General features: G+C 40.3%; 1 protein-coding gene across 4 annotated transcripts in view; it reads right to left on the bottom strand.

The window, feature by feature from the left end:
- ARHGEF10 (Rho guanine nucleotide exchange factor 10) overlaps window positions 1-13460 on the bottom strand; it is a 123692-nt gene that overhangs the window by 58024 nt on the left and 52208 nt on the right. For all 4 annotated transcript variants that reach the window (XM_075202477.1, XM_075202473.1, XM_075202475.1 and 1 more), the window contains one exon: window positions 9050-9142. In XM_075202477.1, the coding sequence (XP_075058578.1) occupies window positions 9050-9142 (93 nt within the window). The remainder of the gene's footprint in view (window positions 1-9049; window positions 9143-13460) is intronic.

The following is a 13460-nucleotide window of genomic DNA, read 5'->3' as shown; positions in this document are numbered from 1 at the left end:
CCAAGTTCACACATTCTGCAGTATCAGTCCAGTGGTGCTGTGTCCTGTGCTCTGTCCTGCTGAGTTCCGTAGTGCTGCTGGGTCCTGTGCCGTGTCCTGTTCAGTCCAGTGGTGCTGTGTCCTGTGTTCTGTGCTTCTAAGGGCATAGTTATTTCCCCATTATTCCCAAGTTTTTAAAAAATAAAAAAAAAGTAAAAAAAAATAAAAAATTAGAAATTAAAAAAAATATATATAATTATAACCAAATGTGCAAAACCAATCCAGCAGTATAAGTCCATTGGTACTGCAATATTACCAAGTTCACACATTCTGCAGTATCAGTCCAGTGGTGCTGTGTCCTGTGCTCTGTGCTTCTAAGGGCATAGTTTTTTCCCCACTATTCCCAAGTTTTTTAAAAATTAAAAAAAAGTAAAAAAAAATAAAAAATTTAAAAAAAAAAAAAAATATATAATAATTATAACCAAATTTGCAAAACCAATCCAGCAGTATAAGTCCATTGGTACTGCAATATTACCAAGTTCACACATTCTGCAGTATCTTGTGCTACATATAATGGAGACCAAAAATTTGGAGGATAAAGTAGGGAAAGATCAAGACCCACTTCCTCCTAATGCTGAAGCTGCTGCCACTAGTCATGACATAGACGATGAAATGCCATCAACGTCGTCTTCCAAGCCTGATGCCCAATCTCGTAGTACCGGGCATGTAAAATCCAAAAAGCCCAAGTTAAGAAAAAGTAGCAAAAAGAGAAACTTTAAATCATCTGAGGAGAAACGTAAAGTTGCCAATATGCCATTTACGACACGGAGTGGCAAGGAACGGCTTAGGCCCTGGCCCGTGTTCATGACTAGTGGTTCAGCTTCACCCACGGATCTTAGCCCTGATCCTCCTCCCCCCCCCTACAAAAAATTGAAGAGAGTTATGCTGTCAGCAACAAAACAGCAAACAACTCTGCCTTCTAAAGAGAAATTATCACAAATCCCCAAGGCGAGTCCAAGGGTGTTGGTGGTTGTCAAGCCTGACCTTCCCATCACTGTACGGGAAGAGGTGGCTCGGGAGGAGGCTATTGATGATGTAGCTGGCGCTGTGGAGGAACTTGATGATGAGGATGGTGATGTGGTTATTGTAAATGAGGCACCAGGGGGGGAAACAGCTGATGTCCATGGGATGAAAAAGCCCATCGTCATGCCTGGTCAGAAGACCAAAAAATGCACCTCTTCGGTCTGGAGTTATTTTTATCCAAATCCAGACAACCAATGTATGGCCATATGTAGCTTATGTAAAGCTCAAATAAGCAGGGGTAAGGATCTTGCCCACCTAGGAACATCCTCCCTTATACGTCACCTGAATAACCTTCATAGTTCAGTGGTTAGTTCAGGAACTGGGGCTAGGACCCTCATCGGTACAGGGACACCTAAATCCCGTGGTCCAGTTGGATACACACCAGCAACACCCTCCTCGTCAACTTCCTCCACAATCTCCATCAGATTCAGTCCTGCAGCCCAAGTCAGCAGCCAGACTGAGTCCTCCTCAATACGGGATTCATCCGAGGAATCCTGCAGCGGTATGCCTACTACTGCCACTGCTGCTGTTGCTGCTGTTAGTCGGTCATCTTCCCAGAGGGGAAGTCGTAAGACCGCTAAGTCTTTCACAAAACAATTGACCGTCCAACAGTCGTTTGCCATGACCACAAAATACGATAGTAGTCACCCTATTGCAAAGCGTATAACTGCGGCTGTAACTGCAATGTTGGTGTTAGACGTGCGCCCGGTGTCCGCCATCAGTGGAGTGGGATTTAGAGGGTTGATGGAGGTATTGTGTCCCCGGTACCAAATCCCCTCGAGATTCCACTTCACTAGGCAGGCGATACCAAAAATGTACAGAGAAGTACAATCAAGTGTCCTCAGTGCTCTTAAAAATGCGGTTGTACCCACTGTCCACTTAACCACGGACATGTGGACAAGTGGTTCTGGGCAAACGAAGGACTATATGACTGTGACAGCCCACTGGGTAGATGCATCCCCTTCCGCAGCAACAGCAACAGCTGCATCAGTAGCAGCATCTACAAAATGGCTGCTCATGCAAAGGCAGGCAACATTGTGCATTACAGGCTTTAATAAGAGGCACAACGCTGACAACATATTAGAGAAAATGAGGGAAATTATCTCCCAGTGGCTTACCCCACTTAGACTCTCATGGGGATTTGTGGTGTCAGACAATGCCAGTAACATTGTGCGGGCATTAAATATGGGCAATTTCCAGCACGTCCCATGTTTTGCCCACACCATTAATTTGGTGGTGCAGCATTACCTCAAGAGTGACAGGGGTGTGCAGGAGATGCTTGCGGTGGCGCGCAAAATTGCATGAACCTGTAAATTGTATGAACACATCAAAAAAGCATGAACCTGCCCTGCCATCACCTCAAACAAGAGGTTGTGACGCGCTGGAACTCCACCCTCTATATGCTGCAGAGGATGGAGGAGCAGCAAAAGGCCATTCAGGCCTACACAGCCACCTACGACATAGGCAAAGGAGTGGGGATGCGCCTCAGTCAAGCGCAGTGGAGACTGATTTCCGTGTTGTGCAAGATTCTGCAGCCATTTGAACTTGCCACACGAGAAGTCAGTTCCGACACTGCCAGCTTGAGTCAGGTCATTCCCCTGATCAGGCTGTTGCAGAAGCAGCTGGAGAAAGTGAGGGAGGAGCTGGTAAGCCATTGCGATTACACCAAGCATGTAGCTCTTGTGGATGTAGCCCTTCGTACGCTTTGCCAGGATCCGAGGGTGGTCACTCTTTTAAAGTCAGAGGAATACATTCTGGCCACCGTGCTCGATCCTCGGTTTAAAGCGTATGTTGTGTCTCTGTTTCCGGCGGACACAAGTCTACAGCGGTGCAAAGACCTGCTGGTCAGGAGATTGTCCTCTGAAGAGGACCGTGACATGCCAACAGCTCCACCCTCATTTTCTTCCACATCTATGGCTGCGAGGAAAAAGCTCAGTTTTCCCAAAAGAGGCACTGGCGGGGATGCTGATAACATCTGGTCCGGACTGAAGGACCTGCCAACCATTGCAGACATGTCTACTCTCGCTGCATTGGATGCTGTCACAATACAAAAAATTGTGGATGATTACTTTGCTGACACCATCCAAGTAGACATGTCAGACAGTCCATATTGTTACTGGCAGGAAAAAAAGGCAGTTTGGAAGCCCCTGTACAAACTGGCTCTATTTTACCTGAGTTGTCCCCCCTCCAGTGTGTACTCGGAAAGAGTTTTTAGTGCAGCGGGGAACCTGGTCAGTGAGCGGCGAAGGAGGTTGCTTCCTCATAACGTTGAAAAAATGATGTTTATAAAAATGAATAATCAATTCCTCAATGAAGTACAGCACTGCCCTCCAGATACTACAGAGGGACCTGTGGTTGTGGAGTCCAGCGGGGACGAATTGATAATGTGTGATGAGGAGGAAGTACACACTGTAGGGGGAGAGGAATCAGAGGTTGAGGATGAGGACGACATCTTGCCTCAGTAGAGCCTGTTTAGTCTGTACAGGGAGAGATGAATAGCTTTTTTGGTGTGGGGGCCCAAACAAACCAATCATTTCAGCCAAAGTTGTTTGGTAGGCCCTGTCGCTGAAATGATTGGTTTGTTAAAGTGTGCATGTCCTATTTCAACAACATAAGGGTGGGTGTGAGGGCCCAAGGACAATTCCATCTTGGAACTTTTTTTTTTGCATTATATGACCAATCAACAGTCGTTTGCCATGTTCAAAAAGTAAAACCAAATGTAAAAAAATTCAAGAAATTAAACCAAAAGTAAAATGCCGTGTCATAATTTAAAACAAGAGGTATTGACGTGCTCTAAAACTACTGTATTGTTGTTTATATTTTATAAACACTACACTTGAAAGCTTGAGTCTTTCAATAGAAAAGTAACTGTCCATTGCATGAATATTTGCAACAGGGACAATTTTAGGGTTAAGAAAGTCAACTAATAACACTTCGACGCTGTCTGTCTTTATAAACACTACACTTGGAAGTTGGAGGAGGTATTGTGGCCCCGGCACCAAATTTACTACCGGGGCCACTCCACTGTGCAGTCCATATTTAGGTGTATCAGATATTAAACAACGGTGACAGTTAATGCCCAATTTTTTAATTATATTGTGGCCTCGGTACCAAATTGTGTACCGGGGCCACCACACTACGCAGTCCAGATACTTGTTTGGTGGAATTCAGACCAGTTGAGGGTTTTATTATTATATTGTGTGGACCACTCTATCTATACCACACTACAACTCTATACCACTCTATTTCATACTTTAATTCTATTTCATACTTTAATTCTATTTCATACTTTAATTCTATTACTAATTAATTACCATAAAGAGGAACAAAATAAACCAATTTTACCAAAAGTATAATATGACTTAGACTTACAAACACTACACTTGAAAGATCGTGCCTTTAAATGAAAAAGTCAGTCTTCATTGCACGACTATGTGCAACAGGGACAGTTTTTTGGGTTTACAAAGTCAAACAATAACACTTTGACCCTGTCTGTCTGGGATCTCAATGACGAATTGTCTGTACCATGTTTGGAGGAGGTATTGTGGCCCCGGTATCAAATTGGGTACCGGGGCCACCCCACTATGCAGTCCAGATACTTGTTTGGTGGAATTCTGACACGTGGAGGGTTTTATTATTATTATATTGTGTGGACCACTCTATCTATACCACACTACAACTCTATACCACTCTATTTCATACTTTAATTCTATTTCATACTTTAATTCTATTTCATACTTTAATTCTATTTCATACTTTAATTCTATTTTATACTTTAATTCTATTACTAATTAATTACCATAAAGAGGAACAAAATAAACCAATTTTACCAAAAGTATAATATGACTTAGACTTACAAACACTACACTTGAAAGATCGTGCCTTTAAATGAAAAAGTCAGTCTTCATTGCACGACTATGTGCAACAGGGACAGTTTTTTGGGTTTACAAAGTCAAACAATAACACTTTGACCCTGTCTGTCTGGGATCTCAATGACGAATTGTCTGTACCATGTTTGGAGGAGGTATTGTGGCCCCGGTATCAAATTGGGTACCGGGGCCACCCCACTATGCAGTCCAGATACTTGTTTGGTGGAATTCAGACACGTGGAGGGTTTTTTAATTATATTGTGGCCTCGGTACCAAATTGTGTACCGGGGCCACCACACTACGCAGTCAAGATAGATAGATGCGTATTGCGTATCATAGATAAAGTACATTCAGTGGTGTGGGGCAAATTGAAAAATATTCAAAATGCACTGACATTATCAAAAACAAGAGGTTGTCACACGCTAAAACTCCAACATGTATATGATGGAGAGGATGGAGGAGCAGCCGTATGTGTAGTGTAATGCAGATCTGTTGAAGGTTTTTTATATATTTTATTGTGGTGCCCAGTGCCCACTCCTCTACGCAGTCCAGGTACAATTATTGGTGCGAATCATAAAAGTTCAGGGTTTTTAATATATTGTGGTGACCCACTCCTCTACGCAGTCCAGGTACAATTATTGGTGCGAATCATAAAAGTTCAGGGTTTTTAAGATATTGTGGTGACCCACTCCTCTACGCAGTCCAGGTACAATTATTGGTGCGAATCATAAAAGTTCAGGGTTTTTAAGATATTGTGGTGACCCACTCCTCTACGCAGTCCAGGTACAATTATTGGTGAGAATCATAAAAGTTCAGGGTTTTTAAGATATTGTGGTGACCCACTTCTCTACGCAGTCCAGGTACAATTATTGGTGCGAATCATAAAAGTTCAGGGTTTTTAATATATTGTGGTGACCCACTCCTCTACGCAGTCCAGGTACAATTATTGGTGCGATTCATAAAAGTTCAGGGTTTTTAATTTATATTGTGGTGACCCACTCCTCTACGCAGTCCAGGTACAATTATTGGTGCGAATCATAAAAGTTCAGGGTTTTTAATATATTGTGGTGACCCACTCCTCTACGCAGTCCAGGTACAATTATTGGTGCGATTCATAAAAGTTCAGGGTTTTTAATTTATATTGTGGTGACCCACTCCTCTACGCAGTCCAGGTACAATTATTGGTGCGAATCATAAAAGTTCAGGGTTTTTAATATATTGTGGTGACCCACTCCTCTACGCAGTCCAGGTACATTTATTGGTGCGATTCATAAAAGTTCGGGGTTTTTAAGATATTGTGGTGACCCACTCCTCTACGCAGTCCAGGTACATTTATTGGTGCGAATCATAAAAGTTCAGGGTTTTTAATATATATTGTGGTGACCCACTCCTCTACGCAGTCCAGGTACATTTATTGGTGCGAATCATAAAAGTTCAGGGTTTTTAATATATATTGTGGTGACCCACTCCTCTACGCAGTCCAGAAAGATACCTTGTTGCAACGTTTTGGACTAATAACTATATTGTGAGGTGTTCAGAATACACTGTAAATTAGTGGAAATGCTTGTTATTGAATGTTATTGAGGTTAATAATAGCCTAGGAGTGAAAATAAGCCCAAAAACTTGATTTTTAAACTTTTTATGTTTTTTTCAAAAAAAATCCGAATCCAATACCTTAAATCCGAACCGAGACCTTTCGTCAAGTGTTTTGCGAGACAAATCCGAACCTCAAAAATAACGAAAATCCGGATCCAAAACACAAAACACGAGACCTCAAAAGTCGCCGGTGCACATCCCTACTAAAGACTAACAACTGCACTGAGTTGTAGGACTTTCTATAAAATGTCAGTAACACTAAGGTAATGGGCTCGAATGTGCTTAATGGCATGTACTGGGAGGGTTATTTTCTCTGAGTAAACAATATCCGTACCATAGGATGAAACTGGTCTCCTAAAATCAACATTGGTCATAATTTCACAATGCAGAGTAATACACAAAATGGCTATAAACCGATCCACTACCGTGTTGGGAATATGCAGTGTGGGGTATCCTTTGGCTTTCTTCAAATATATACCACTCCATATGTAGGGGGGGTGGGGGGGAATAAAATACTACTCCACAGACGATACTACTTTGTGCCATTCCTTGGGTTTGGTTTCAAACGGTTTCTGAATGGCTGCCCTACTAAGATATCAGCGTTGTGACGTTCACAACATATAGTTGTTACATACATGTAGGACTGAATCTGTGGACGTTGTTAGAGCACTTTTCCATGGTTTTTAGCAGCTACATTATGAAGTGCACTTTTATATCTATATGTGTCTTTGATGTGTTGCCTCTTACATCTGTGATGCGGGTTTTCTTTGGTTGTAGCATAGCCAATTTTATGTGAATGACACAACTGCAATGTTGGCACCAACTGTTCAACCGCTTTCAAAATCTGTTAAATCTTTCATGTTGCTTTAGAAACTTGCATATTAAATAATTGATTCTTCTGAAATGTTGCCAATTAATATTAGCTTTCATTTTGCATTCAGTGTTTCTATTATATTTTGTACCTGCTGTGTCCAAGTAGAAATATCACAAACAGACCATTATAGAATGATGTCTTCCAAGTTTTCTTGTGATTATTAAACATATACTAATTATATTGACGCATCTATATTATTCGTAGCCTTAATAAGTTGCTTATTTGCTAGGTTTAAAATATTATTATTATGTAATGAATATAACCATTATTTATACATTTATACATTTGCCATTAAAGCTAAAATAAAGCTGCCTCTCATTGCTGACGACTGTTTTTTCTTATGCGCTCAACTAGAATACATTTAGGATTTTTGTTAGATTAATCCATTCATTCAATAATAACACTATTTCACAAAGTATAGAAGGCATATTCCTTTTATTAACTCAGTAATTTGTATTGAAAATGTTTGTGAAAACATTTTAAATAACAACAAATTATTAAACGGGGGGCAACAATAATGAACAGGGAGGGTGCTACATCTGGAAAAGAGGGAAGGGGATCACAATAGGGGAAGGATGTTACAGTGACATCACCATTAGCAATAACAAGGAAACCAGATTTGTACAAATTAGGTTAATGAAATACAATACAGTGGTATTGGTTAAAATTATGTGAGAGAACCTGGCCAAATAGTTGGAGTAATAAACATACCACTGGTTCGATGTGATGAGAGAGGAAGATGTTGATGTTGAGTATTTGAATTCAATAGTTTCCATAATATAACTCCTGTGGATTCTAGATATCATTTTAAAAAGAGGTAGAGGAGAGGGGAGTTTCCAATGTTGAACTATTACAGCTCTAGTTGCAATCAGGGTCGAATTAACCAGAGCTCTAACTGGGCTAGAGCCCAGGGGCCTCAGGCATCTGGGGAAGCCCGCTGGCATTCATTGGGTTGGGGGCGTCCCTGCCCCCGGCTACGACTGTCAGCTGGTCAAGGAGATTGACAGGCAGCTAACAGCAAATGTTATGCTGTTAGCTGCCTGCTCTCATTGTAGTGCTTCCGTGGTGCGCAGTAATTTCCTTACTGAGGAGATCTCGTGAGAGTGAGACTATGACTCATAGTCTCACTCTCACGACATCTCCACAGCAAGGAGCTTACTCCGCGCAGCGGAAGCACTACAGGGAGTGACGGAAGAACACATGCTGCCTGCAGACAGTGACGAAAGGACGGATCAGGAATAGGAGGTAATCGCTCTTTGGGGGGGCGGGGGGGGGCTCACAGCTTTATATTATGCTCTATTATATATATTGGGGGGGGGGCTCTCACAGTACCCATTGCCCGGGGGCCTCCGTTCCCTTAATCCAGCCCTGGTTGCAATGAGAGTATGTCCAATTAAATATCTATTATATGACTGGAGCTGGTGAGGATAGCAGTGAAGTAGGGCAATTTCAGGGAGGAGTGAAAGGTGTGTTTTGGTAAACAGTGTTATTAAGTCAAAGACTGGTGCCCAAAGATTTTACATTTTTGGGCAACTCCAAAAAAGTGTGTATTAGGGACCCAGCCTCAACACATTTCCTCCAACAAAATTTAGTAACTGAAAGCCAGAATTTATGTAGTTTAAGAAAGTGTATTCTTAAAATTATTCACCTGTAGCAAGAGGATAAACTGTGGGAAGCGTTGGATTGGCTTCATCATCAAGCCATACAGAGTAATGCGATCAGGACTGGAATCATGGCTCTGCTGTAACAAAAGGACAAAACAGAATATAGTTCATATGTGCTAGTACAGAGGTATAGTACAGTATTTCCAGATAAATCAAAAGACTGTTCTGAGTTCTGACTCAAAGAACAATAAACTACATGTGGCTACACATCACAATCTAAATGACTCTTGATTTTTGTACAGAAGTTTGATAAAAATATCATTTACTTTTTGCCTGGTTTACCATACCAAAATGGTGCTAGTGGTAGTAACAATGGTAGAGTAAAAAAAAAAACAAACACACTAAAACATGCTGAAAGAAATAATAATAAAGTGGTGTTCAAAGCAATTAATAGTTACAATATAAGCAGAATATCTGTGAGCTGAAACAAAACAGATGCAACCTCGCTGTAAAGACAAATGTGAGTAAGAATGAGCATTTCATCATGTGAACTAATAAACTAGAGATCTGCTCTACTTTTAGCTCATGTTTAATGTTGAAGCATGAAAGGACAATCTGTTCAAATGTAAGAATGATTACAGCAAGGGTAGACAATCTGTGGCTCACCACTGCTTGTGGAACTACCGATCTCATTACACTCTACAAGCCTGCTGCCAACTGTTTGAAAATAACAGGCTGCCTAACCCTTTTATATAGGATCGGTCACATATTTTCTCTTGAACAAACATATGCATGTTTCAGTTGTATGCATACTTTGAATATTGGATGTTATGCTACATAGAAATTGATAGATTTGCCTAAAATATACATTACTAGTTCTACATTGTGCCTTATTAAAGTGATCCTTTTATTCTGACTTTTAAAATCCTTTTTTAGTGGGCCAAATTAGGAAGAGTAAGGGGTCTATTTAACATTCAATGCATTTTCCCCTGTTATTTAGCATTCCTTATTGCAATATTTCACAGGGATAAGGGATGCATCTTCGGAGTTATTTACCATAATAGTCATGCAGGGACAGTGCAGGGATAGTGCATCTCCAGCTGAGGAGCGTCCGGCCTACTGGGAAGGGATCAGAAAATCCCTCTCCAGCACTATTTTAGGACAGATGGTGTTAGCCATCAAAGATAAAGCTCTGAAAAGTTACGCTATTTTGAGCTTGATAAATAGCTTCCCTTCGCAGTCCCCATTGAGAGTTTTGAGGACTGTGGTATTCTGCGTTAGTTTGCCTAATGCAGGAGATATCTCTCAATTTTTATTTCACTTCCTCTTAATTTGGTGATTTGCTTTTGCAGCCTTAAAAACATTCTTGCTAACATTTCAAACCTCCTCTCTGAGAGAATTGTGTCATCGAGCCCCGCCGCTGCTCACTTCAATAGTAGAGGGAGGCCTCGTCTTCCGGGAGACTACCCAAAATTGGGGAGTCTAATGAACATTCCGGAAGAGTAGGCAAGTATACTTAAAATACCAGGGCTCCACCCTGGCCCATACACACAAGCAGGCATGCATTAGCAGTTGAAAACACTACATGCTACAACAACTGGGTGGAGATATCCTTTTATTTTTAAAGCTTACATGAAGATGTTAGCTTTAGTGGTGGGTCAGTTTGTGAGAATTGGATGTGTGTCAATATCATTATCAATGTAGCAGAATTAGAGTGCAAGTTCATTTTTGTTTAGGGACAGGTGATGTGCGAATAGTCAATGTCAATGTGAAAATGGTTTGGTACAGGGTAAGTTTTAATAGAGTGATCAACTAGCAATCCCCTGTATGCTAATTCTCATGAATATTGCCCAAATATCAATTCCACCTGGTGCTGTACTCTCTAGTGCAAGTGTGTAATGCAACAGATTGTTGCAAGTTTAACATGAATTGGGTTTAATCAAGCAAATATTTTAATGATTAATAAAAACCAGGTTATTTCACACTTGATGAATCAGAGTTGTCCACTTTAAAGAAACATTGCACTGGAATCAAGTACTACTTAATTTTAAAAAATAGGGGTTATTTACTAACAAAGTGCAAATGTACAGTTACCCATAGCAACCAGATGTTTGTCTCTCATTGATCTTATTACATAATCTCCTGAATTTAACTATTTTTTATCTCTTTAGTAAATCTAGCCCTTAGTGTCAACAGTTTATAAACTTCCGGTTTAAAAAAGGTGGAGATGTTGCCTATAGCAACCAATCAGATTCTAGCTGTCATTTTGTAAAAGGTACTAAATAAAAGATAATTAGAATCTAAACGGTTGCTATAGACAACATCTCCACTTTTTCAAACCCGCAGTTTAGTAAATATACCCCTAAGAGATTTACATTTATGATTATATGTAATGTGTTTATAGAAATGTAATCCTCTATCTGTTTATTAATAAACTGAGACTATTTGTTCCTTAATAACAGATATACTGGTCTTTTTACTAACAAGTGGCTATAGGACAGGTTTCTTCGCGCCTCAGCGCCCCTTAACACAGGAGGTGATGATCTTGCACTTTGCTATATAGGCTTTCCCAGGGAAGCTTTTGCCAGTGAAAGCAAAATTCCCATATCTGAGAGGCGACTAGTTCCAAGCTATAGCATGGTAATACTAGACATGGGGTGCAATGCACTATTTAGGACTTTGGACGATTTCTAATTTTAATGCAGAAAAGAAATAACACTTAAAAAGAAATGGAAAGCAAAGCACACTTAAAATTAGGATGGATTTCAATTTATAAATTCCTGAATGTAAACACAGTAGCATACACAAGTAGATTGTGTTTTCTGGCCATAGTGCACCTTATGTCATTGTTTATGTCTATGTGCTTAGTTATATATTTCTTAAATAAATGCTTTTACATTTTTCATTTGTTATTTTCTTTCAGCATATCCACAATATTGTCATCACCTGCATTTATGGTATATTTTGGACACCGATATATGTGTAACTTCTACTCTTGGTTGGTCACAGGCTAATCTACAGCTGGTGTCACACAGGAAAGAGTGAAATTTCTGTTTTTCCAGCTATAACGGTGAAGCTGTGAATCGTTTCTTGTAGTATAGTTAATAAGCAATGCTATTCATCTGCCATGACACAAGGCGTACGGTGTCTTCAGAGCAGAAGTGCTTTCATATGATATGGGAAGAGTATTTCTCACTGTAATAATCAGATTCAATAAGCCGCGATGTTCCTGTGAACATTGCAGCTGTGCATTTTTACCGCTCAAATACCCGCTCATTTTTGCTTGCAGCTCTATGGAGCGTGAGCAAAAATGAGCGGATATATACACATATTTTTTTCTAATTGAATCTCCCTGTAAATTTATGACGTGTAAATGGAGCAATCTGAGCTTCTGGCTGGAGAAATGTAGCATTCAGTTGCTTTTGTGTCACCAGTTTTAGTGTAATGTTTGGCAGATGTAAATATAAAAGTGGGTCAAGCTAAAATAAAAAAGAGTGAATAGTTAGGGAAAAATCAAATAAGGCACGAGAAAAAACTGTATATCACAGCAAATGGAAGTAAACATTAAAAATAGATTTGGAGGCTACATATTTTTTTAAGTTAGGACACTCCATTACTTCTATACATAGACATGCCACAGCCACTTCACCAACTCTCAACACATGCGTTACAGATTGAACACACAGGCTGTACATCACCTGTTTAACCTATAATACACAAACATAGTGACACTTAATCGTCATGGTAATCTGTAGTAATGAGAAGAAACAAACAAATAAGGACATGTGCTATCTATGGTTGTCTTTTAGTAACCACTTCAATTTTTACAGCTGTTAACGATGTGGGGAGAGGCGGGTGTAGGCGAACTCACCCACATAACCTAATATCATTTGAATATTTCATGGGATAAATATGAACACTTTGCACAAGCAGCTACTAAACTACACACTCAAACATTAAGGAGTAGAGCAAAATACATTAAACAAACATTACATATTTTTGTCAACGGAAAAGTGGCAGAGTGTCTCTAGAGTATTTGTGACCCCCTCCAACGTAATAAACATCACCTCCATGTACAGTTGTGACCAGTACAGCGAAAAGAGGTGCACAGTGATTACTTCATACACTGACCAATGCATCTCTCACTGAGAGCAGCGGAGTAGTACAGTAGTGACTTGGAGGACAGGTTATGTGTGATGGGAGTGGATCATTAAAGGTTAGGTTATATATATATACACCACTGGCTAAGAAGAAAGGTTGTTTATCGGGTTTTTTTAAATTAAATTACCCATCCAAAGTGGCACTAAGAAGGCAAACAAAAGAAGCACAAGAAAGCGGCAGGTAGGGGAAGCACCAGGAGAACACAGGATGTAGAAGGGGCTGACAAGAGGAACACAAGGAAGGTAACAATGGATCTTACCAAGGATAGCAGAAAAGAGGCAAAAAGGTAATAGG

The sequence above is a fragment of the Mixophyes fleayi genome, chromosome 3, assembly GCF_038048845.1.
Source record: "Mixophyes fleayi isolate aMixFle1 chromosome 3, aMixFle1.hap1, whole genome shotgun sequence".
Taxonomy (NCBI): Eukaryota; Metazoa; Chordata; class Amphibia; order Anura; family Limnodynastidae; genus Mixophyes; species Mixophyes fleayi.
Note: the sequence above shows the minus strand (reverse complement) of the source record. Positions and strands in the feature narration are given on the sequence as shown.